The 27,816-nt window shown below is 37.3% G+C and overlaps 1 protein-coding gene across 2 annotated transcripts in view; it reads left to right on the top strand.

Annotated features, from left to right (window-relative positions):
* grid1a (glutamate receptor, ionotropic, delta 1a) overlaps positions 1-27,816 on the top strand; it is a 259,552-nt gene that overhangs the window by 218,100 nt on the left and 13,636 nt on the right. For both annotated transcript variants that reach the window (XM_040001760.1, XM_040001761.1), the window contains exons 6-12: positions 5,603-5,776; positions 8,676-8,837; positions 9,948-10,067; positions 20,637-20,738; positions 22,174-22,371; positions 23,480-23,810; positions 25,934-26,072. In XM_040001760.1, coding sequence (XP_039857694.1) covers positions 5,603-5,776; positions 8,676-8,837; positions 9,948-10,067; positions 20,637-20,738; positions 22,174-22,371; positions 23,480-23,810; positions 25,934-26,072 — 1,226 coding nt within the window. The remainder of the gene's footprint in view (positions 1-5,602; positions 5,777-8,675; positions 8,838-9,947; positions 10,068-20,636; positions 20,739-22,173; positions 22,372-23,479; positions 23,811-25,933; positions 26,073-27,816) is intronic.

Genomic DNA, 27,816 nt, shown 5'->3' with positions numbered 1-27,816 from the left:
TTGCAATGCAGAATTTTAAGAGTCGTAGACACAGAAATTATAATCGTTGCCACCACAAGTACTTGTTTTTGTCATTAATTAATGTGTTTCTTTTTTAAAAAAAATTCTACAAAATTGCCTTTCTACACTCCAAGTTGACCATCTTCAGATTACTTGTTGGGTTTTCACACCAGTCAAAATTAAAGATTTGAATTGTATTGTATAGCACAATAAAATCAATCACATCTTTACAAATGAGAAGCCAAATATGCCCATTCTTCAATTGCAAATGTTTCTAGATTAGACTGTGTTTTCCAGCCAGTTGAGTGGGTTTGAATGGCACAGAGATCATGAGCCCTTGGGATGAAGGAAGTTGCTGAAAACACAAATGAACTAACAACATAATCTTTCAAGAGAAAAAAAAAAGTGAAAAGCTTTGAAATTGTTGTGCAAGAAGTGCAATAGGACTTGATGTGAGCACGAGGGCAAAGAGATGATAGGCAGGGGTGTCTCGCTAAACCACCCACTAAACCAGGTTGCTCCAGCTGCTAGCACACCGAAGGCTGTCTGCCTCAGACACCGTCTAGTCGACTCAGATGGATTGTGCATCCTGGGAGGATTTGTCGTTGTTTCTTTTTTTTTCTCCCTTCAAAGGCCAAGACGGTGACACTTGAGAATGTTTGATGGATTAGGTGGTTGTGCCTGCTGTGACAGACAGATTCAAGGAAGACAGTCATAATGTGACTGATGTCTCGAGTAGCTGCCTATCAAGCAACTGAGATGGAAACTTTATTCTATGGACATAATCACCACCACATAAGATTGTGGGATTGGGAGGTGGATTACCAAAGAGGCCACTTGCAACATACAGTTATGGTACAAAGTATACCCTTTTCAAATTCTAAGGTTTAATGTATCATGGCAGAATAAATAAAATCTATTTTTCAGCAGGTCCTAAAATTAGTCAGATACAACTTAAAAATATAAAATATGAACTACTACACCATGTCATTATTTAATTAACAAAAATTAAGCCACAATGCAGAAACAGTGTGTGCAAACTTTAGTATACTCTTACCGCACATGCATACAGAGGGAAAGTAGCAGATGAGTGTTTTTAATCAAATGCATCCACTTAATTTATGATCAGCAAGTGTGATCACTTCTAGGACAAAAGAAGTTTTGGTATGTTTTAGCATTATGGCAAAGACGAAAGATATCTACAGTCGTCCTTGAGAAGGGGTTGATTAATCCCATATACCTGGGATGGGTTTTAAGTTCTAAAGTAAGAAGGATCATTGTGAAAAACAAGGCAATCAAGGCAATTCCACAGGCAAATTCATCCTAATGTCAGAGGGTGATTGGGGATTGCTTTACAGCCACAGGACTTGGGCACCTCTCAGTCATTAAGTGGATCATTAACTTTTTTGTATACTAAACTGCTCTAGAGTCAGATGTGAGGCCATCTGTCTGACAGCTAAAGCTTGGACAAAACTGGTTCATACGTCAGGACAATGACCCCAACCACAGCACCGTATCTACAAATGAATTACATTTTTATCACTTTTTTTTTTTAAATTGACGTATTGCAATGCCCCGGTCAAAGTTCAGACCTCAGCCTGATTGAGATGTTGTTGCAGGACCTTAAAAGTACTGTGCACAAATGAATGCCTGCTAACTTCAACGAACTCAAACTATGTCATAAAGAGATAAAAGAGGACCAAAATCTCTCCACAATGATGTGATGCACTGATAAAGTCATACAGAAAACGATGCTGATTGATTGCACAAGCTTTTGAATGACGGACTATACTTTGTTTTTCACACACTGTTTGTGCATTTCGGCTTCATCTTTGTTAAATAATGACACGTTATTGTTCACCTCAGGTTGTATTTACTGAATTTCCGACCTGGTTAGACATTTTCAAATATTAGATTTCTCGTACAAAAGGCTGTATAATAATGTATTTATCTATGTTATAGCCCTTTTTACCATTAAGCATGTTGAGCATCCATGCAGAAACCTAATTGGGATGTCAAAAAATTATCTATTAACCCAGAAATGGTAACTACAGGAGACATCCAGTGCCATGGTCATAAATCTAAAGGACCCCAGACAAGAGACCTCCCTTATGAAGTACCTTATCTAAATGTTACAGCAGTTACAGCCACAGACGTTTTATGTCATCAGGGTTAATAAATGGGCAGTTAAAATTATATACAGACACACAGCACCTCCAGGCTGAAATTTAAGTTCCATCATAGCAATGAAACGTGCACTACCACAAGTGATGATTCCGGCTTGCACTGTGCCTATAGTTTGGCCTACTGGCCTTGTGAACAATGGTCTGTGTAATGGGATTGCTCACACAGCTGTACTACCCTGTAAAAAAATGATAATGAAAAAACAAAACAGTAAATTAATAAATACATCGTTGTTACTCTTTACATATCATCCCACCTTATGTCACATTTCTGATAACCTAGTCTAATTAATCAGCCTTTTTAATGGAATTACTATACCATTAAATAATAACTCATGCAAAGAAGCAATAATGACTCGAGCGATCTCTGCTTCCATAACTCCTCACCAAAACTGCAGAAATGACATGATGTGTCCAACCATAGGATGTCCTAGTGTTTGCATCCTCGACTATTTTGAAAAAGTTAAAAAAAAAACCTTTGTTGGTATGTCTCAGCTTAAAATAATAACTGCTTTCATCTACTTGAGGAAGTGATACAGTGTCATTAAATAAGCTGTTGTGGTTTATTTAGCTTAATTTACTTTTTGCTGCCGGCGCTTGAGATCATTATTAATAAAGCCTAATATAACCCTTGTTTAGTTATCATTGGTCTAATATACCAATTTGAAGATTTAACTCTTAAATCTTCACAAACTGCTGCAGTTAACTGAAGCACAGCTATGTTATCCACATTATTCCCTCTACATAGTGACCCTAAAATAATAACATATCTAATGTTATTCGGACTGCATGCTGCTGTCTTGCAGCTCAAGCTTTTAGTATGTACATTTAAAGTGATATACCTAGATAATATAGGTATTTCACATGTTTGCTTTATTGTACAAAGATGTAACAAAACATTTTGTTGTGTAAAATGGCTGTCCTCGACATTGTTAATAAATAATCGTAATGCTGCTTGCTTGATTACATATGATTTTTCAAATAAATGAAAATAAATGTAATATGTTTCTCGTCGCTGTCACAAGTAAATAAGTTATTTCTTTGTGAAAGTACAGTATTTGGTGTGATTCCAGGTATCACAGTTAACGATCAGCTTTTGGAGGATAATTTAGAAAATCTTCAATTTTGTACAATTTTCTCAACAGTATCATCATATCTTCTTTTTGATGTATAAGAAGAAGATGTTTATGTATTGAAATCTCCGTTTCTGATAACATCGGTCAATGTGTAACAGATAAGCAAAGACTTCTTTGGATTTCAGTGTTCCTGATGTTTACCTTTATTTTTCTAATATAAAATGACCGCAGGGCAGCAATGATTCATGTATATCACTAGATCATTTCATAATATAATAATATTATCGTCTGTCTAGCTACTGAGAGCTGTTCTCCCTCAAATATGTATTCAAAGGACATAAAAAGGTGTGCGTGTTCATTGACGAGAACACCTCAAAATAATATCATAACCACGGGGCTTTGCGCTTCATGTCTAACTCCTATTTCCTCTCAGCTTAGTCACCTGCAGCTTTAAAAGAGCACCTTAACTGTTAATTAAATGATTGTCAGATTAATGCTATAATTTTTATATATTTCTAGTGAGGGATTAATAACATAGAATGAGCAGCACAAAGAGGATGATTTAGGCTTTCTGTCAGATAGACTTGATTTGATTAATATGTTTTGGTCGTTGAAACATTGCTATACTTTATTCGCTTTTTCTAATATTTAATAGGGTTATTTTGAAGGGGCTTTAACAACTTGAAGTAATTTTGTGACACCTGTAGAGTTTAAAAGTAGTTTGTATATTATCTTTTTTCATCAGAATTAATATTGCAATTTGACTTACAGGCTACTATAATCACATAGAGTGGCCCATTGAGATTAATAACCCTTCTAACGGTTCAATCCATCCCTCAGATGACCATTGCAGTCCGCTTGCTTGAAATATGTGTAATATCTCTCCTCAAAGTTTAAAAGGCACATGTTTCATGAGCCATGTCCTATTGGGAAATGTCACAGCCAGGTCAGGTTATGACATAAATGTCACATGTGATGGTGACAGAATACTTGGAATAGGTGACACTAAAAGTTATTAACTTGGATGGGAGAGCTCATTTCTGTGAACCATGTTGTGAACCATAATTTGCCTGATTAAAGTGTCCTGGCAACTCGTGAATATTCATCAGTTCCACTTGTCTGGCTGTGAAGAGTCTGAAAAAAAAAAAAGAGTCATAGGAAAGAAATAGATGAGCTAGAATCACCAATGAGACAAAAGATATTTGGGAAATTGACAAAAGAAAAAAGTTCAGCGTGCTCACCACATTGCGTTTTTACAATATGTGTTTTTGACTTAAGATATATGTAAGAAGAACAGTGTTGAAAAGCAAAAGGCAGTTTGTAAAAAGGCAGATTTGGACTGACAATTTGTAGTGAAGGAACAAGACTGATGGTCAGGTAAAGTAAGGTGAAGGTACAAAGAAAGACTTATTAGGAGTGATGGGAAGATAATAAGAGATTGAAAACCACATTAGGCTGAAAGAAGAAAGGGCCTATACAATGACAGAGTCCCTGAGAAATGAACACTGAGTCTGGACAGAAACCAGCAGGAGAAAAATAATTTAGGGAGGTCAATGCAAAAGAGGTAGATCAAAATGTCTGATTAGGAAAACTGATAAAGAGCATGTATTGAGGGGTGTTTGGTGAGGGACCTGGGGATACTTGAGTCTTGACCCGACAAAACCTCACAGCTTTATTGTCAGGTGGCATATGAACTCAGTGTTTCCCCGGAGACTCATTGTCTGCCTCAGCATTGACGATTGTCTGGCTCTGAAAACTAGTAGGCAGCTCAGTGTCTCATGAATATTGATCTGATGCTTCACACAAGTATCCCCCATAGAAGAGGACCAAGGGTCACCTGAACTATTATTGTGATGGATATACTTCAAATGATCATTGATTTGACTCTGTAATGGCAAAACAAGAAGGTTTTGTAGAAAATGAAGTCTGTCTCTAATTGCTAAAAAAGGTGTTGAAATCTTGAAATGACTACAATTATTAAAATATTTTGTGTTTTTTTTTTTAATAAAAAAAAACATTAACTTAATTAATTTTGTTTATTTAACAGAAATATTCGATGAATTAAGCTTTGGTTAAACATTAAGTATTTATAAATTGATACAGAAAATTGACATTCTTAAAATGAAGATGACCAAATAAGTTTACATTTCAGCCTCATCATTTATCCGTTTTTAAGTCAAGCCCCTCCAAAGTTCTATCTTATTCAAATTTCCACTAAAATACACAGTTTATCTCATTATTTCACATTGTGCAAATGTCACAATCTAATACAATATGTGACTTTTCATAACTTGTATTCAGTGGAAAGGGGGAATTAAACTGCTTTGTCATTTTCACCTTTAGGAGGTGAGCGATGCAGACATCATGGAGTTAGTTCACAGCTCTCTGGGGCGAATGACCATCATTCGTCAGATCTTCCCGTTGTGGAGGGATACCAATGTTCGCTGTATGAGGAACAATCATCGCATCTCGTCTCTGCTCTGTGACCCTCAGGAAGGCTATCTACAGTCCCTGGAGGTAAAATATACTGAAATATGTACTTTTGAAGCCTTACAAGATTGTCACTCAGACTATATTGATCTGCACGTTACCGTTTAACAAATGCAGTACAATCTATTAACTTTTTTTTTAATCTTGTTTTTTAATATGACAAACAAAATTTTAAAAAAAAAACTCTTTAGAGTAAGTTAAAGGGCTATTATACTAATGTCTGGCTCCATAAATCAGGACTCTGAAGATTCTTATCAATATCAGGTATTCTACAAAATATCTTAGAACAATACTACATCAAAAATTTTAATGGTGAATAAAAAACTGCATAAATGCACTTAAGGCAATATGATTTGAAGCCATGTGAATTATTATTTAATTTAGTCAGTGGAAGGTTGACATGATTCCTTAATCAAACATATATGTGAATGAATTCTGCTATATTGTGTATAAACATTTATTAGGTCCCATACTGATGCTGTGTTTATTTATATAAACAACCACTCTTATTTTTTTCCTTTTTCTCAGTGTGATGAAGTGTGTAATTTTGCACAACCAGACCAAATACTGGTGGCATATTGGAGTGTTAAATGGTTCCTTATCGTTTGCTTGAGGGTCAGTGTAAAAGGTTATAAGTACCTGTTGTCAATTTGAATGCAGTCAATTTCAGCAGATTTTAGTGGAGATGGTTTCTTTTATTATTATTTTTTTTCCTTTAATCAGGAAAAAGTAACAAAACAGGTAAAGAAAAATCTCTGCTCTTAAACCTTCATTGTCAATGAAAATACTGAGCATGCTCGAAACACGTGTTTAATTAAGAGCCTTTAAAGATGCACAACAGTAGCAGTGTGATGGACATTGTCACAGTGGGTTTTAGACTGATAGCAAGTTCATGCTTGTTCTTTTTTGTTAACTTTATTTTTTTTGCCTTATACATTTTGCTGTGGATACTTTTAAGATAATAAATGTGTGCTTCAGGACCAACAAACTTATTTAATATACTTCATCCAGTACCAGTGACAGATAAATGAAGCAAGATGTGTTTTTTTTTTTCTGGTTTGTGTTTACCACAAATTGCCTGTATAAAGATCTGAACGTAATTACTTACACAAATTTTCCCCGGTATTTGTAGTGACTGTACAGCGTACACATGCAACCATAGTGTAAAGTACAAGCATCTGCCAAGTGCCAATGAATACAAATACTAACTGATTATGCATGCAACAGAATATATATTAAACTCCCTTGGTACGATAATTATGAGGGACATGAATGTCCATGAATATCAATGACTGCAGCTTAGTGTGTCTAGAGACTAACTGGCAGAACAGAGCAAATTATTGTTTTAAATGAAGGAAAAGGGTTGTTTTAATAACACGCAAATAAAATTAAGTGGCAATGAGCCCAAATTACTGTAAACCCGAAATCAGTGCATTACTTGTTAATAAAATCTGAAACGGCAAGCTTAATAAAGGCTTCTGTAGTAAAAGGTATGCTCTAAAAATTCTGCTGCCTTTGATTCGTATTAAGGATTTATCAACCATCAACCAAAGCAAAGGTAAATTCAATCAGTGACAAGAAGGGTCAGTGTGGAAGACTCGCCGTTTGGCTTTCTTGTCTTCCTTACACAATGTCATTCTCTTCTTTGAGTCTTTAAAGTAACCTCACTCACCCAGCCATGTATTGCTTTCAATACAGAGTTAAGAGTGGCTCCTTACACCTCTCACACTTTTGATCAATCCATCTGGAGTGAAATGGCTGTGCTCCCTGTAGCGCTATTGAAATGTTCACATTCCTTTTTATCCGTACTCCAGACAGATGGCAAAACCATGTGGTGTGTGCACCCACAGTCCTCAATAATTCACATGAAAGAGGGTTAAATAACGGGTAATGGCCGTTTAAGCATTCATCAGAATTGTTAAACAGTGAGTAAAGTACAGTGCTTTACTGTACTAATAAGCCCTTTTTCAATGCTTCAGCTGTGGTGTAACCTTAGAAATCCAGAGATATCAAGCTGCATCTCACCTGGACTTAGCTTCTGACTCTGTGACCTTGGGGAGTTAACTTACATGATGTCTTACCACAGAGAAGCCGCTGCTTGGAGTGGCAGCTACTATTGCCTCTCTGGATATTCTGCTGTGGGAGGATTTGACTTGACTTGACCTAGAGGAGCTATCAAATCCACTGTCACACTATAACAGCAAGCATTTGACATGATTCCTCACACGACACACTGCAATTGAATGGGACACTGAATTCATTAGGCATGTGATTACCGAAGCAGAAACAGTTGTTGTTTTGGCGTCAGACTGCAGTGGCATCATGACCTTCGCCTCCTGAGTGTTTCATGGAAATCGTTTCACAAATGGAAAAAGTCAAATACCATCATTTTTCAGCAAATCAGCTTCAGTGCTCAAGTAGAAAGCTTCCTGCAAACATAAATTTGGACAGTCATGAAAGAAGTAAGCAACCCGGTCTTCTTTTCATCACCAAAAAGAGGTCCAACTGTCGAAAGTCTTGTCATCATCAAAAGGCGTAGAGGCAATGTGTGGGCATCCTCCAGTTTCTTGTATGGCTGTGGATTCAAAGCAGAAAAGAGCATAGCATAATATGTCCATGTGCACATCTGCAAGGGAGTATAATTGTGGTGTCCCACTGTCAGACAAAAGAAGCAAGAGTTTCTTATTCACCAACAATATTTCCTTTTTCTTTTTTTACAGCCCACCTCACCAGAATGAAAAACAAATACTTTTTACTTGTGTGCCACTGCTTTGAGTTTCAGCACCGAGACACTGTGATATTTCCTGCAGTCCTGAAAACTAATATTTGTTTTCTTGGCGGTATGCTGAGTTTGTGTGCTGTTCTGTGTCACAAAGAAGAAACCAAGAATAATTTTTTATTTTATTTTATTGTTTTCCCTCATCAGGTGTCCAATCTCTACTTGTATGATAGCGTTTTGATGCTGGCAAACGCCTTCTATAGGAAGCTTGAGGACAGGAAGTGGCACAGTATGGCCAGCCTTAACTGCATGAGGAAGTCTACCAAGCCATGGAATGGAGGATGGTCTATGTTGGACACTATTCAAAAGGTATTTGGGATTGAAGTCACTGTTGCTTTTTGTTTGGTTTTGGTTTGTTTTTAATATAGACACTGCTGTTTCCTTCTAGTTTTTCTTCTTGTAATAGCAGTTGTTTATGGAGTATTTTTTGTCACAGATGACTAAGAGTCTGAAATGCATAATGAAGAATTTATGAGAAGCATTAGCATCTATAAAGGGGATTTTTACACTCAAAAGACAGAATGGTGCAATGAACTATTCAGTTATTTTTAAAATGAAACCAGTTTTTATTTTGTGGAAGATTCTGGGCTTTGACGCCTTTGCTCGTACAGCCGTCTCTGTTCCCACATTGAAATAAGGCGTATTATAGCAGAAAGTGGCTCGATGTCATCCATTTCAATCTGATAATGGAATTTTTCATTGTTGCAGAGAGTCATGCTGGTTTAATCTTAAGTGTGAGTGGAAATGACCAAGTTGGGCATGACAAAACGGCAAAGAAAAATGGTGTTCATCGTAGCGGCTATCATATTGTTATGTTATGTCATTCACATGACATGATTTAAGTGAACTAAATTTTCTCTTACACTTTAAGCTTCTTTCTAAAATGCATACAGCGTTTTGACTGGTTAGAGCTTCACAACAACTCAACGTTTGGCTGAAGTTTTCTAAATTGTTTTTGATAACCTCCTACTGTACCTAAAGGTCTTGTGGAATGGAATTCATAGGTTAAGGCTTATCATCTTAGAAGTTGCATACATTTTATGGAATGAAGGATGGTAAACAAAACTCTAAATTCATACAGTTCTGTGCAACAAAGCTCCATCTGAGCTTTCGTTAAACGACTTTTTCTTTTAAAAGTAGTTGATTTTTTTCTCTATAGAGCCTATTCTATAAAGCAAGTTAAATAAATAAACCAATTGTTTAATGTAACTAAATTTTGATGAAAAATATTATGTGCAAAGATATTTATTTTGTGTAATAGAATATGTGTAGGCTATTTGTTGTTATTGTTATATTTTTTTTTCCAATACCTGTAGATCGTAGACGCAAGAACACACCTTACAGGACTTACCGCTGCTTCTTCCCTTTCTTTTTCATAACATCTCACACATTTAATACATTCTGCTGTTGTTTCAACAGGGGCGGATAAGTGGCCTGACTGGACTGATGGATTTCCGTGCCGAAGGCTCTAATTCTCATGTACAGTTTGAGATTCTTGGGACCAGCTACAGCGAGACATTTGGGAAAGATGTGAAACGGGTCAGTCTGGAAAATTTTATGTATACTTATTGTACTTGTCTCTTGAGTCCTGGAAAATGTACCAAACACTTTGCAATTTTTTTGCAAGTTGTGACAGTAAAACAAAAGGAAAAAGAACAGAGACACAGAATCAGATTTATTAGGACATGTGTTCTCTTTTTCATATCCATAAGTAAGCATATAATATATTATACAGAATAATATATTGGGTTTTGCAACATTTTCTTTTCACAACATCATATATTCTGTACATTAGAACACAAGCTAGTTCATTGGAATAGTGCTGGGTGTTTAGTTGAGGGCTGTAGAGAAATGTAACTAAAATTAAACTGTCATCATGCAAATGCCCCTTTTCAAATCACCTATATTTAGGCAGTCAATTTCAGAACAAGGGAAATTGTTGTCCTGACAGTTTATTTTCTGTAAATGTTTATTTATCGCACGTAACAGTTGTGGCTAACTTATTACCAGCGAGGACCCTCTAGGATATGTGTCCATGAGAATCAAAACTTGGTAAACCTTTTTATCAGATATCTTAAAGGTCCTTTGGGGGTTTTTGCTAGAGGAAATATTCCATCGAAGCTGTCCACTTGTCTTTTGGTTTTGTATCGTCACTTCCCAATCTTTATTCTTTGGTTCAAAGCCCTGAAGCTAAATGTTTTTTCTTGGTTCAGGAGGTGAATTAAATGAACTTACATGCAGGGCAGATACTCATCTGTACGCAAACCCCTGAAAGCTGTGGTCACAGGGATTAACTACTTGTCAATTAGGTGCCAGGTATTTGGGTGCCCTCTACTGGAGCTCTGGAATTAAACTGCTCTTTTTCCTATAGTCATCCATTTCATCACACCAACCATCTTGGCTTGTTCTACGATCCAAGAATTCAAATAAAAAGTGTGTGTGTGTGTGTGTGTGTGTGTGTGTGTGTGTGTGTCTATGTGTGTGTGTGAATATACTTTTATTATTAGGGTTATTATTAAAACACATCATCTCTCATGATGGACACAGACATTTGCCTGTTTTCCATCAGGCTCTGTAAGTTGATTTTGGACTTTTTACTGCAAAACTTGTTTGATCTTTGTGACGGTGTAGAGCTGAAGTGAGAGATTGAGAGCATTATTTGTTCTCTCCTTTCTTAGCTGTAATTTGTTTGTCGCTGTTTGTCCTGATTCAGTCAGGGGCTTCTTCTTGAATGAAGAGGAATTGAGTTTCTTGGCAATCTATGTAGAGCAGGACTGACCAGAAGCGGTAATGAAGATTTAATCACCACTCAGCCTAACAGAAATCATGGAGCCAATTCATCATAATGTGGTCATTAGCATTAGCTAGGAGGACAGACACCCAGAGGAACATATATACACACTGTGCACTCCATAATAAACATGCACTGTACAGCCTGTTTATCTGTCTGAGATCCTTGTTGAATCTCAGAAACCTTCAAGCATACAGCCAGGCAAACATAGAACAGAGGCCAGAGAGCAAGCTAACATGTGGATGCTTATATCTCAAAATCATTAGAGGCACAAGGGGACAGCAAGGCCAGATAATGGGGACAGCAAGGTCAGATAATGGGGTGCCAGCTGCATTCAGTGCTGCTGTTCATTACCCGGTGTGTTCACTAGCTGGCAGAACCATTTACTCTGAGAAAACAGACATGAATTCATCTACCGCGCCACTCTCTTTCTATGTACGACACTAATTATTATACCACACTAGAATGCCTCTGCAATATGATGCGGGTTCCTGTTTTTTCTGTACTTTTTCTTTCCCAAGTTGGGTGTAAAAGTGAGTCCATGCCAACCCCTCTCCACCCTTGCCAGCCATCCCCATTCTGTCCCTTTTACTTCCCTTTTATCCTTTCTTCTCATTTCCCATCCTGCTCATCCTTCTCTCACTCTGGTCACTTCTTCCCTTCTTCACTAACCTTTTCTGCTCATTTTTCAGCCCTGGTTTCCTCCCTTTCCATCATCATTTATCTGCATTCAGTCCATTTTCTTCCCAGCCTGATAGGTCTTAGATGAGGCGTCTTTCTGGTTAGAAACTGTAATGAAGACTGAAATACTATTTCCTGGATGGCTACTGTGAGTTTTCTCCACCATCTAGAACTGATGCAGAGTGATCGATGCTGTTGTTGTTGTTGTTTTGGTTTCCCAGTTTGCTCTTATTGATGTGTCAGCTCGTCTGTAAGCAGATATTGCTAATGACTTCCAGCTTACACGAAGCTCTCATAGAGAAAAGTCAATTCATTTGAATGTAATTGTTCCTTCAAGCCACTATCTTGCATGTATCATGCAGTAGTTATTTGCGAATGTGTCTACAGCAACAGCGCTGGTGTTAATGTATTATTCGGAACCACTTTTTAACACACTTAAACTAAAAATATTACCCTACATTAAATATTACTGTATATCTGCTTGATAGTCTCTTAAAAGGGCTGCTTTGAATTCTCTTCATTTAATTTTATGGTTGCAGTGTTAGTCATGGAACTATAACATGCAGCAGCTAGTGCTGATGTTCCCTTTGACACTGTTCCTAACTGTCCTATTTTGTAATGAAAATAATCTATGATATGGCGGCCTAAGAAATGTTTGTTTGGAGCTAGATTCCAAGCTAGAAGATATTACGAACATACTTTAATCTAAAAACGTTTTGAGTCCTAACAGCAGTTCAGTTTGCTACAATGTAAATGCACAGCGTTTGCTGAATCTGGTAATTTGGCTGGTTATTACAGTACAGTACATGCATCTTTTAAACTCCTCCCCAGGATACTAAAATGACTTTTTCATCAGCAGTTATAATCTGGTATGTCTGGCGACTAGCTTCTTGGCAGATTTAAGTAAAAATGCACCAGATTCAGAAGAAAGTACATGTTAACACTTCTGGTTGCCAACACTTTCCTAAAACCTACCCAAGTGCTGCTAACTGGAGCAGTCTTTGCACCATATCAGACCGAGTCTGTGCGCTCATAATCCGGCCAAATCTGGCAACGTTGCATTGACCAAGCCAAGCTTAGACACCAGGGATCCAGGTGTATTTCCCTTTGTTAAATAAGTCGCTTAGTCTGGATAAAATCACCCTTTAATGTTGTGACTTTTGATATTCATGATAGTAGATAGTAGGTTCACATGAGCTCTAATGTGGCTTGTTGCACGGCCATCTAAAAAGCAGGCATTTATTGATCGCTGATTTATTCATCCTCAACCCTATTTCTCATAGACCCATGAGGCAGAAATGACATTAAATAGTCTCTAAAGGGCACATCTCTCTTTCCAACAATAGGTAGATAGGGCTGTTGATCTAGCGATTCATTTGCCAGGCTCTGAGATGTCTAGCTTCGGGAAACTCACTTTATGGCTCCTGTGCTGGTTTTCCAATCTCCTGTACCTACTTTGGTTTTAACCCACAGGTGGATAAAGACCATTTCACAAACTAAAACGCAAATTAGGTAACCTTTATTTTAAATGTTATATCATAATGTACTTCTGGGCCAATTAAAATTAATTATTTTTGCTGGGTCTGTGGTCTCACCAGATAATTATTACATAATGGAAAGTAATAATTAAGTTTTTTTTTTTTTTTTACATACGTTCAATCACAGGCCCCTGTTCAAGCAGTGCCAGACACCTGTTAATGCTGAAAATCCTCAGTTGACAATTGATTGATAAATTAACAGCTTACTGAAGCTCCATTAACCATATCCAATTTATTTAGTTTGGTAAAGTTGCATAGTCAGAAATAAATAAATCACAGAAGCATTGTAATCCTGTAACTTGTGCAACTGTTATCATGTGCAAATTGCCTTTTCTCACAAGTGTCTGCATAAAAGAAAAGCATTAAAACTGTCTGTACCCACTTATGCTTGTCTGACTGCCACACTGTGCTGACAAAAGTAAATCCTTCTGAGAGTCTCAAATAATTGGATGAAAAGTGGATGATATTCTCTTCATCCCTGAATGTATTTTCTCTTACATGCTTCAATCCATCATAAAAATAATACTGAACAAATGTTAACACCCTTATAACCGGTGATATGATTTTAAATGTGCAAAATCATCTGCTCTTTGTTCACTTTTCAGTAAATTTAATGAGTTGAAAACAGAACCAGTGCCCTACGTTTTACGTTAGCCTGCAAATTTGCATGTCACACCATCATATGTTCACAGTATTTTTAAAGTCGACACTGTATACAGTGACTCAATGGATCTGCCTTTCTTCACCTTTTGTATGTAGTCGTTTACTATAATAATTCATATAAAAAGAGAGGAAGGGTTATACTGCTGCTTGAATAACTGCACTCATCAAACTACTGTGGCACACACTGTACATTGTATTAAAAGTCTTAGTATAAATGCATGAATAGCAAATAACAGGGAGAAAAACTGATCACTGAGTGCTTTTATTTTACTTCTGGTTTTCTTAAGGCAATGATTTCTATTCAGAAATGGGGTGAACTCATTTTCATTTTGTATTTCTTCTTCCTTTTCCGTTTTGTTCGTTTCTATTCCCCTTCATTTCTTTTTTTCCCACTGTCTGACACAGTTTTACAGACTAAATCCTGCTTCATGTTGCTTATTAGAGGTTAGAGTGATAGACTGGCGCCATGTCTGCCAACCTCATTTTTAGTATATCAGGACAGATAAGATGTCTCTTTTCTTGGCTAATTTAAATGGCTAGCTTATTTTTCACTGTAGTGCTGATGATTAGAGATAACAGAGCCAGTCCCACTCCAGTGTTTTCCTCTGGGATGGAGAAGGTAAAATGGAACATTAAAAATAAATAAGTATTGTGTCCATTTGTACAGACAAATCATGACAACACATGTGTGAGTACTTATTACAGAGAGACTTTTGCAGCAGGGATAACTCTTGTCAGTACTGTCAGGGCACTGGTGCATTAACATCTGTTTGGGTTTTGAGTTGAATGGCAGTATATAATTACAAATGCTATTAGCTTGCTCTATCAATTTACCTTTCTTAAATTTTGAAATGTGAATTGTAGCTACAATAACCAGTGCAGCTTCAATTACCCTGTGACTTTTATTGTGTGCTCTGACACAGTGTGTTTTTTATCCATTAAATTATTTACATTTACATTTTGTTATTTATATATTATATATATTATATTGTAATATATGTATGGTCGGAGGGTAAGATGGCGCCGCCATTGCGTGCAATAGGTCGGCAGCCTTATGAAATTTCCCCTTGTGGGACTAATAAAGGTATATCAAATCAAATCAAATCAAATCAACTAAATGTATAAAAAGTAGGAAGCACCAAGTTTTTGGAGCAGTATTTTAATAACAGAAATCAAACAGTTTTGGTGCATTTTTATAGCCTTGCAACAGACTAGCAATCTTTCCAGGGTGTACCCCCCTCTAAAATAGTCTTCTAGGATAGGCTCCAGCCCCTGAATCTGATGCGCTGAAGAAAATGGATTGATGGACTTTTTTTAAAAATGGGAATATAGTATGTAAGGCAAAATTTCAGTCAGTATTTCAATTCAATTCAATTCAATTCAATTTTATTTATATAGCGCCAAATCACAACAAAAGTCGCCTCAAGGCGCTTCATAGATACAGAGAAAAACCCAACAATCATATGACCCCCTATGAGCAAGCACTTTGGCGACAGTGGGAAGGAAAAACTCCCTTTTAACAGGAAGAAACCTCCGGCAGAACCAGGCTCAGGGAGGGGCGGAGCCATCTGCTGCGACCGGTTGGGGTGAGAGAAGGAAGACAGGATAAAGACATGCTGTGGAAGAGAGACAGAAGTTAATAACAGATATGATTCAATGCAGAGAGGTCTATTAATACATAGTGAGTGAGAAAGGTGACTGGAAAGGAAAAACTCAATGCATCATGGGAATCCCCCGGCAGCCTACATCTATTGCAGCATAACTAAGGGAGGATTCAGGGTCACCTGGTCCAGCCCTAACTATATGCTTTTGGTATAAGTATTTGGTTTGACCACCTTTAGTCCTTGTCACAGATGTCGTTTCTTTAAGGACGCAGGTGGAATTCTCCAGACTTCTGACTGATAGCATTCTATTATGCGCTTTCCTATCCCAGCATGCTTTTCCTACACTGGCAGTGTTTATGGGATCATTATCATCCTGAAAAATGAAGCTGTTGCCAATCTGAAACTTTCTTGATGATAACGTGTGGTGGATCAATATCTGACAGCACTTTCCTACTAGACGTCTGTCCTGAGCTCCTCTGTACATATTGAGGACAATTTGAATCAAGTTTGGATTCAACACCTGTCGCCGCTTATTTCCCGCCCAGTTTGTGTGTAATCTGGCACATTTCAGCCTTTCTCTTTGTTTCTGTTTGTTCATAACTTGGCTGCATAACAGCCACAATTTCACTTAGACCATTTCTGATAAGGCTTCAATGAACAGAAGATGAATTAACTGAAGATCCAGATACATCTCTCAGGTCATGCGTCATAAAGCAAAAAAATATATAGAAATTAGGGGTGACTTAATACTTGTGCACAGTACTACAGTATGGCATTAAATGTATTTAATAAGAACGGTTGATTCAAGGACACCTAGAAAGGCTCACCTGACACAAGCAGTGACTGGGGTAGGCATACTCATATGATGAGTCACACAAAGATTGTGGGTCAATAAGAAGCTTTCTTGTATGATGAGCTTGTCAATATGTAAGCACTTGGCTCACTAAACTAGCAAAAAGGACAAGCAGAATAGCTGCAACTAGCTCAAACTGTAGTTCCCTGTCCATAATGATGAACATTTAAAAGTTTCCATAAAATGGAACCAAATGCTCTCTGTTAGTTTTTTTAGACCATCCAATAATTGAGACAGTAGTAGCGCTGTGAAAGGAGAGCTGTCTGACTGCCATCCTTTTGTTGTTTTCAAATAGTCATTGGCATTTACTGAGCAATATTACAGATGATTATTTAAATCTATTGAGCATCATGACCATTAGCTAAATAGCAGCCTGTTTTTGTTGTGACTTTTTAAATGGTTTAGAGCATTCTCATTTGCACAATATCCTCCAAACAAAGCATACACCTTCCAAATAATTTAACACATGTGACTTTGTTTGAACTTAAATAAATAGCACAAGTAAAAGGACTGCTTTAAAATTGTAGGAGAGGTCTTCTAAGAAAAGTACATATCATCGCGATTAAAAATTGCCGGTGGTATAAACCATCATCTTAGTTTGTTCAATTGCCGTTCAGGAGAAATCCATTCACAGGAAGCAGGTTAGGTTGATCTTTATTTTTCACATAATTGTATTGTTGTATCATAAAAAAAACTTGAAATGGGAGGTTAGTACTAAAAAGTGGTTAGTACTACCTTATTATTATGCAAAGAAACATCTATGGCTCACCTTCATATAGTATTATAATTCTCTTTGGTGTCTATTCATGAAATTAGACACAGTGTTGTCAAAGAATACATATCAATTTTAACTATTTGAAATGGTTTTACTGATTATTTTCAGCTTTATTTATGCTTCAATCTATGAATTCATACTTCAGTAGCAGCTGTGCTTTCTGTCTTCTCACATACTTGACATACACTTGACTATCAACATAGCCTCTCCTCGAGAATGAGGCAGAAATTGCGTGACATTTTCAGAGATGTGTGTGCCCTACTTGAACTTTTTATTAGAGCAAATATGTACCTCATTGTCAAATTAAAGCGTTGTTACATTTAACAAGACACTCTTAATTAAGATTTGTTTCCCTCAGCGACATCGTAATTTTCCCAGTTGTTTCTTCGTGGAATTTATTCCCCGTGAATTCTTGGATTTCCTCCCATAGACTGAATAGGGATCGGACTTCCTTCATAAGTTCATAAGATCTGCAGTCCAAAATGAAATTAGCAAAAACATTATATTTACAAGGTGAACATTAGCCTCAGATAGAAGATTTGTTCATTCATTCAAAAGTCCTGTAACGTGTGACTAAATGCTTAGCGATGCAAAGACTTTAGAAAAAGTTAAACCCTAATCAAAGGAAGAGCTCGAAGGAGCAGGAAAAAAGTCATTTCACATTAAACAACAAAAATCAAACAACAAAAATCATTTTTTTTGTAATACATCCTCTCTTGACATAAATACCCATCTTTTTTCACTGTCACGTCCTCAGAAATCTCATCACATTTCCTTTATTTGTTGCAGACAGATTGCATTATTATGTTCTAGTAAAGCAATTTTTAACCTACAAGTGACTTTTCAAAGCTGGTAATCAAAGGCCACCGTGTGTTCATTCATTTGTTACTCTTTCAGATGCAAGGAGTGTGGCTTTGCCATATATATTGTTTGTGACCTTCCTGGTGGCATGCTGGTGTGCAAAGCTCTGTGAAGTAGAAGTGTTCCTCTTTAGTGTTCTTCAGTTTACAGAGCACAGATTGCTCAGTGTTTTTCACTGAGGGCAAAGCTGCTCATGGAGAAAATAGACCCCTGTGAAGCAAGCAATGCAGACTGACATTTTGCCCCAGCACACACTTAGAAACACAAACATGCAAGCCAGTTGTATACTCCGATGATCCAAAGCATTATTACCACTTATATATGAGGTGAATAACGTCTGTTCTCCCACTCAGCATGTTGGATGCGAGACAAATGGACAAATGTGAGTTTGACTGGTGCATCTCAGAAAGAAAGAGGCTTAGGGGGGTGTCTCAAAACATGAACTGGAGATAGGGTGTGGACTGATGGACTCGAACAAGTCTGATCCATCTTTGATCCACCGTTATCCACCATGAACTTGAACAAGTTGACTATTACAGTAGAAGTGTTGAATACATGCTTTCAGAGCTATGCTCATAACCTTTGTAAGGTTCATATATTTGTAACAAAACATGATTTAATGCAAGAGATGACATTTTAGTTACGCATATGTGACTAAACACAAACAGTCATCCATGATCCTTGACTGTGCTTAGAAGTCACAATTCATTAGTGGAATCCTGCAGGAGGAGAAAACTGTTCACATACCAACAGAAGCTGGTGTGCTACAAGCATGATTCATTTCATCGATCATTTTGCAGTAAAGCTATACATAGCAATGAGAATTTGTAAACTTGCATGCTCTGCAGATGGACTGTGAAGAACAAAAGATCCAGCTGATAATGAAATACACTTGTGATGTTTTATCAAAGCCTCTGTGATTGCCTCAGATACTTGCTTTTTATTCACAGATGAATGCTTTTGTTGCTCCCTTATTTGTCTGCAGTAATTGTTGCTTTCTCTTGATGGTGATGTTGTTTGTAATTTTAAGTTTGCATTTGTGAATGGTGTAAGTAACTTTTTTCTTCATTTTGTTTTTCTGATAAAACATTTAGTCAAACGGAACATTGCAAGAACAATAGACAACAGATACAAAATAACACCTAACATAAGATTATTAACGCACACTTTATTACACTAATATAATCATATTTTAATACTCAAACACGCCTTATGTATGTTTATATGAAACAGAGAAAGACCATTGGTGCTCACATGTTCTATGTAGCAGTTTGGACAATGATCAAACAACTGAGGAAGAGTTTCAAAATCCTTTTGATTTGAGCGCACAGATGGGCCTGGATTGCAAAGGGTCTCACTGTCTGTTCAGCATGTGACAGTTTTCTTTGGCATAAGATTTGCCGGTTACATTTGTGTTCATTATAGTGTTATCATCTGCTGGCTCAGCATCCACTGAGCGAGGTTTGGTGGAATAAGCTAACTAAATGCTTAAAAACATTTTTTTTAAAAATCTTCTTAGAAATTTAAAAAAATATAAAACTAAAATAATGATTTAAAATAAATGTTGGAATAAAATAAAACTCATATATGCTTTACTATATTTTAAATAGACTAATCTAACAAAACTATAGTATGACTTTTGCATACTTTCTATAGCATACTGCTTTTTTAATGTTTTCGCTGGAGCTCGATGTGCTGTGGGCAAAATAGGTCTGTTGTCTGACCGTGGGCTACCATTCTTGTCCTGTCAGCTCAAATCTCAAAGACCACTCCAAATGACACATCGGATCCTTGAGAATTCTTGTCCAGCTAGCAGCACTGATTAAGAATTTAACAAACACTAGACTCACAGACGTGAGGTGTGGCTCAAAAAGTTGATAGCGTGGAATGAGAGTTTTAAAGTCAAGCGATATCTTAGACTCGAGACGCAAACTCAAAGTGATGGGTTTGAAATTCTGTTTATCTGTTTTGTTTTTATTCTCAAATTTTCCACATGATGAGCACAAAGTGCATAAAATATCCCCATCGTATTCATTTTGCTTGCATCTTCATTCTTATTGCCACTTTATTTGTGTGTGTGCGCCAATACATTTGTAGTTGGAAACATAGGAATTTAATATCCAACCAGTTTACATATTAACGTAGGCATTTGGCGACTCAGTTATGATTATCATTGCAGGGAAACAACACTATACTTCAATACAAACACTTCAGCTCTCATGCTTGGTTTTTATTCTGTTCTACCTGTAATAAATATATTACAGAGCTGTTCTTTAGAGGCTTGCTACCTGATAAGTTCTTATTTTTTCCTCATCTGTCTTATTTCTCTTTCTCCTTATTAGCTGGCAACCTGGGACTCCACTCGTGGTTTGAATGGTAGCCTAAAGGAGAATCGGATAGAAAGTGGTATGCATGGAGTAACACTCAAGATTGTAACATTACTGGTAAGTTGTGGGAGTACAGCGAATCTATTAACACTTGAACTGCGTAGGCAAATATCTGAGAAAGAAACACCAAAATATAAGCAAACACATTTGTTAGTTTTTTCTTTTTACCCACAAATTAAGCATCAGTGTTTCTGTAGGACACACACTAGCACAGTTTTGCTGCATTTTTTTCAGATATTCATACATTAACCCTACATGTTTTTGACATTACCAGGGGTTTACATCATAAAGTTTGCTTTTTGTGTGGCTTTTATTCTATTTTTGCAATAAATATTTTCATTTCCAGGTTAGATCAAATGTCTCGTGTGCACAGCATGAAGCAAAAACTTTATGTACATGATACACAACACTGCATATTTCTTTAAAGCTTGAATTTCAACATAAACTAAATACAACAGAACAAACAGATGAGTGAAACTTGATCCCTCGGCTAGTAAAGTCATGTTTTTAAGCTGAACCTTTTAACCGAACCTCTGCTATCACGTGCAGCAGTTTGCTAAACATTCAGTATAATATACAGAAAGGGGTACAATGAATATTTTTTTTACTCAAAATATTTATTTCAGTCATTATAATCATCATGAGAGAGGACACTGCACATTTTCTCTGTTTCAAAGTGAAATATTAAGTCGTGCTCTCTGTCTTGTCCTGAGAATGTAGCACAGCAGAAGCCTGCTAAACATCAGTCCTACACTGCAGCGGCTTTTCTTAGACCGCTTGTCATATTCTAGTAGCAAAGTCTCTAACCTTGTCCTCCCCCTCAGTCACTTCTCCACCTCCTCAGTCTCCATTTTTCCTCTTTTTCACACATGATTTACCTGCAGCTTATTCATTCACATGAGTTCAGCTAAGCTCTTTCCTGGCAGTGTCACTTAATCAAGTCATTTGCCCCAGCCCACTTAACCACCAGCACCACAACCACCCCTCCTTCCCTGTCCCCCTCCTGTTTTTCTCAGCTCGCCTTAGTCCACCTTCACCCGTTTAATTCTGCCCTGACACTTTCAACCCATAAAGAAGAACCAGGAGTCGGTGCAATAAATTCAGAATAGCAATTTCCACATTGATGACCCATAGCATTTGTCATGGCGCCATGTGTTACGGGTCAACAGTTGCTAAGGAAACTATTTTATTAAGATTAAAGTAGATCACCCAAAAGCTCTTCATAAAGGTGTCACCCTGCTGTTCTTAAGATGACTGACTGTGTCCTCGCTTCAGTTGCCAATCTGGCCCTTAGGGGATTTTGGTGCATTTTGATAAATGACATTCCTGTCATTAAGCACACACACACACACATACTCTAGTCTTTTCAAAGTTTAAGTCTAAATCCATGGCCTTGGAGATAAAATTCACACTTTTCTCAAGATTATGCTAACATGAGTAGCAGATTACCTAAAAGCTCATTTACTATATGACACAATATTGTTTCAAACAGGAAGAACCTTTTGTGATGGTGGCAGAAAATATTCTGGGCCAACCCAAGAGATACAAGGGTTTCTCCATTGACGTGCTAGATGCCCTCGCTAAGATCCTGGGCTTCAAGTATGATATCTACCAAGTTGGAGATGGGAAGTATGGCTCAGCACTCCCTAATGGATCCTGGAATGGCATGATTGGAGAGCTCATTGGCAAGGTTAGTGGGTTTTACTTTTTATCTCACTTCAATCAATGTCCAGATTTCAGTCCAAATAATTTTTTCTGGGAGTCATGCCATTTTTATTTTGTTCTGAAATAGAAACCTAATAATGAGGCTTAGTAATAAAAAAAAGAAAAAGAAAGAGAGAAAGAAAGAATCAAACAAACTTTTCTTTTTTTTTGTAGTTGGTGTCATCCCAGTTTGATTGAATGGGTCTGAATACTGCTGTTGGAATGGATCCCTGACAAATACTGTTATGATTCATAATAATAATGGGATTTAAATTCAATTTAATAAAGGCAGAAGTGTATATATATTGCGCACTGTACATAGTGTCTTTATAAACTTTCTTAGAGTCTTGTATTCGGTATATGACAGCATGATACATGTTATTACTTAATTCAACTGTTTATCTGAGTGAGCTGTGTGATTTGTTAAATGCAGAAGGAACATTTTCAATGCTACAATAACACAGAATAACCATACAGACTATCCAGCAATGTAGCAGGTTAGTTATGATGGACGTTTCATGTCATCATTACAAAAGATTCTGGTTTTTCTTCTGCTGAGGGCACGAATCGGCAGAGAGAAATTGTCTAAGTGAGGACTTGAGTTGAGATGATAGCAAATTCCTGTCTCTTTTTTTTCCCTGTATATCCATTTTTAAATTGAAAATGTGGACTGAAAGAGGTTCTTGAGGTTTATCAGTGTTATTGTGAAGAATGAAAAGATGGCACATAACTAGTTTCCTTCCAATTCAACCCCTCCATTTGGAGCAGTGTCACAGAAACGCCACGCTAATGGTTTGTCTAGAGAATAAGACGCAAGGTTTTCACACTGTCAGAAAGGATAATTCCTGTGTCAGTGTACATATTAGATTCAAGCTTGGAGGCCTTTTATATACACAGGCAAATGATTTTACAGACACACAAGTCAATCTAATCTCCTAAGTGTTGAGAAAAGATTCACTAATTAATGCAGGTCAAGTTAACTAGATTTGTTTCTGATACCTAACAACATATGACAGTGTAATTATCCTCTGTTGATTTAAAATAGAATGTTAGAAAGTTACTGAAAATGGAAACATATTGTTCTTTGTTCACAGCGTGCTGACTTGGCAGTATCAGCAATCACCATCACGCCAGAGCGTGAGAGCGTGGTTGATTTCAGCAAACGCTACCTGGATTACTCAGTGGGAATTTTGATGCACAAGTCAGAAGAAAAGATCAACATTTTTTCTTTACTCGCACCATTTGATCTGGCAGTCTGGGCATGCATAGCTGCAGCCATCCCTGTGGTGGGCATCATGATCTTCCTGCTCAGGCGCATCCAGGCAGTGCGCTGCCAGAACAATACAGCCGGTCATCCACCACCTACCGTTTCCACTTCGCTTCAGAGTGCTATCTGGATTGTTTACGGTGCTTTTGTGCAACAAGGTGGGTAATAGAGTTTGTGTTAGTCAATGACAACATCCAAAAACAGCAAGTGCACATCCTGAACAGTATTTGTCATAACAAAGAGTCAAGGCTTTGCAGGTTTTTGTTCCATAGTGACTGTATGAAAACCTGTCTGTATTTAGCCTTCAGTGGCATATCAGTGAAACCCACCAGTCAGACAGTTTTGAATGTGAAACCTGACATGAAATAGAACAAGTCACGAAAAACAATTAAAATGCTTTAAGGGATTAATGACAAAAGAGCACAATGAAAAAGTCAAATCAAGTGAAGAACATATGTTAATGTCCACGGTCTGTGTAGAGAAAATGCTGATTCAGTAGTGAGTCAGTCTGGGGCACAGCGCCCACCTTAGCATTTTCTAAAGGTGCCCTTGACAAAGAGAGCATCCCATCTTTAGATCTGGTGGAGATCCAGGTATGTCCGCTGTGGATAAATGACTACTTCAGCAACTGATGTTAAAGCCTCAACTGCATCTGTCAAAGTCTGGCACACTGCCCATGAGCCTTTTTTAACCCAACACCCACTATATTTCAAGATAAGCTAAATTCCTCTCCTTTTTTCTGCCTCTCCCTCATTTCTGGCTCATGTTCCAACGTTGCCACTTTTTGTTTGAGTCAAGTGGATTGCATTTTTTTCTTGGGGATGACGTAGGTCACTTTGATACGGATCTGACTGCTGATGCATAGTGTGCCATTGTCAGAGTGCATAAACTTGGCAATCATATCCCCCCACTGATTTTATAATGATATGCCAACACTTGGCTAGTTTTTGTTGTATGTTCGGTGCACAATGGACTATCTACGCCCAGACATGCTGACTTTTATCACTGCCTTTTTCAAGCAGGGACTACACTTCTTTTGTTCCAAAAGGAGGTCAGACCAAGGTAGAAAATTATCTGAAACTGTCTAGGAGAACAAATTAAACTAACACAATTTCCTTATGAATAAAGGGTTTAATCAATTTGTTTCTAAGATGAAAGAGACTGTACCACAGTGGACCATTGCAGTGGGGTAAAATCCAGTAAAGTTTCCAGAGCCACATTTCACATTCAGTGACCTCAACAAATCAAAGCTGTATGTAATAAAAATGACTGATGCCGCAGTGCTATGCATCTGACAAGGCCCCAGATTTTTTGGGCTTTTTTTCTTCCTTTTCCGAGATGTCATAAGGGTGCAGTTGTGTTGATGGTGACACTTTTAGACAAATATGTTTTCATTACATTTCATATTCCTGAATCATTCAGATGGCATTTCTGTGGCTTTACACTTCAAAATTAGAATTTGTGCTGACATTTTTCTCATGCACCTCAAAAGCTGTTTCAGGATTGTTTTGCAGAGAATGTGTTGGTATGACAGGAGAAATACTGATGATACCAAAGCTAATGTGATGAACCAGTCTCTTAACCTCAAGGAAAACAAGGAAAAGCCAGGATTAAAGATGTGGGTGAAAAGAGAAGGATGAATTTTAATGAGTAGCGTGTTCTTTGGGAAAATTAAAAAACAGTAGCATTTCAGGGTAGATGGTTCTGAATACACAAAGCTCTCGGGAAAGTAAATTATTAAGTCTTACAGTAATTATACAGAATCACCATGCAGACAGCTTCTCTGGTGTTTTATGCAAATATTAGCACAATTTTTAAGTAAAATTGCTTTAAAAAATAAAAAAAATATCTTAAAATCATATTGGTAAAAAAAAATAGAGTCATTACATAAGGTATTATCATATGGCTCTCTTATAATATAATCACAGTGATTGCTTTGTAAAGCAGAATCTATATATTTCAGCAGTATTATAATGTACTATAATGGGTTGCATTTTTTTATTTTTATCAGCAACATGTTTGAAAAACCTGAAACATTTTATGGGTTTGGTTTTTTCACTACGTCTTGTTTTATTTGTGATACAGAAAAACAACCACAAATATTCTTTGAAATGAAACTCAATGTCACTTTGGAAATTAAATTGGCCAATTTTTGTAATTGAGGAAAGAATAACCTGATAAATCAATCATGGCAGTAGTGATTATTTGAAACCAAACCTGGTGCAAGGCAAAGACTTATTTTGTAGTTTTTAACTCTGTGCTTCTGTCTGTACCACAACAGGAAGTGACTCCATCCTGGGATCAGTGGCTCTCCGTATCGTCATGGGCAGCTGGTGGCTTTTCACCCTTATCGTGTGTTCGTCCTACACAGCAAACCTGGCAGCCTACCTCACTGTTTCACGAATGGACAACGCAGTTCGGTAAAAAAATAAACTTAAAAAAAAAAAGAGAGAGAGATAGATAGATAGATAGATAGATAGTAAAGAAATGATGCTAATCAAAACTAGAGAGCACATAGTTGTATTCGGTATCTGTCTCTTCTTGGTAAAAAGCCCAGCACATGCATTACCCACAATGCAGTCTGTGAAAATTGGGTGTATTTTGCTAGTAGCAGCTAAAGTGGCCTTGAGCTGCTAGCCTCAATTAGGGAACAAGGAGCAGGGACCAGAGTTCTGATAAGCTCAGGCTTTCTTACTTCACACCAATGGTCTTCAGCCCCAATTGAGCTGACTCAAGGGACATTACTAGAAGCATAACAGAGCCATGAATGGCTTCAAGCTATCTTTTTCTTATCCACATGCTTATGCTAATAAGCATCTGCGTGCTTCAATCTTAAATGCATGTCTTTGCCTGTGTTATTTATTTGATTTATCTAAAGAGAAGCTTAATTCAAATCACATGTGGATTTTTTTATATATAAATATAATATGGGGTGATTTTTTTGAGGCATTAAACATTCTACAGTATTTTAATTACAGGGACATGTGCTGCTGAGTTTTAAGAATAATCTGTGTGCATGTCAGTCTACACAGTGCTTCAGTGATTTCTGACCCACTGCCTAACAAATACCCTGTCTTCAGCCAAAATTTTATTTGTCAGTGAATCCAATTTGGTCTACTGTCTCTCCCCAAAGAATGAGCAGAGAGGCATTTGATTGCATTGGGTCCATCTTCTGTTGAACAAATAGCCACATGTGGACATATGAGTAGACGAGATGAATGCTAAGCAGTACACAGCTCACCTGTGAAGAGATTTTGTTTGCAGGTGTGTGTGTGTGCTTCTGTTTAGAGGGACATTAATCTTTATTTGTGGTGCATGTGTTACAGTTTAACAGAACCACACTGCAAATGATGGCACTTAAGAATTAAATTGAAGAAGAAAGTACACTGTGACCAGTTTTAAATTGGAAAAAAAAAAAACCTCATGACATCTGCTGTTTTCAATAGTAACACTAGGCTGTGTTGGATTCACCTTTGTGCTAATCTAAATTGACTATACTATCAGTCAAGGTAATAATAATAATAAGGGATTGCATTTATATAGCGCTTTTCGGGGCCCTCAAAGCACTTTACAATTCCACTATTCATTCACTCTCACATTCACACACTGGTGGAGGCAAGCTACAGTTGTAGCTACAGCTGCCCTGGGGCAGACTGACAGAAGCGAGGCTGCCATGTTGCGCCATCGCCCCCTCTGGCCGTCACGTGAAGTGTCTTGCCCAAGCACACAACAACCGAGACTGTCCGAGCCGGGGCTCCAACCGGCAACCTTCCGGTTACAAGACGAACTGCCAACTCTTTGAGCCACGATCGACCCGCCCAATCCAAAGTACTGTATGGATTGGATGCATGCTGCATATGTGTAAAAACTAAAAAGATTTTGATGATTACAGCCTGAGATATAGTTTTTTATCAAGCACTGGAAATGGTAATCTTGTATGGAGAAAATATAATTTCTGAAAACTACAGTTTCGCACAGTTTGGCAACACAAAGTAGCAAAACTATCAGTTTATTACACTAAATTAGCCACTTTTTAAAAATTCAATTAAAAACAATTTACTGCACTTCTCCCTTTTTCGGCCTGTAAGTGTTTTAAATATGTATTTGACAATATGAATAAGTGGCTGTTTGTGACCCAGTTCCATTAACAAATTTGATCTTTTT

This window comes from Simochromis diagramma, unplaced genomic scaffold (genome assembly GCF_900408965.1).
Source record: "Simochromis diagramma unplaced genomic scaffold, fSimDia1.1 OVJJ01000421.1, whole genome shotgun sequence".
Taxonomy (NCBI): domain Eukaryota; kingdom Metazoa; phylum Chordata; class Actinopteri; order Cichliformes; family Cichlidae; genus Simochromis; species Simochromis diagramma.
Note: the sequence above shows the minus strand (reverse complement) of the source record. Positions and strands in the feature narration are given on the sequence as shown.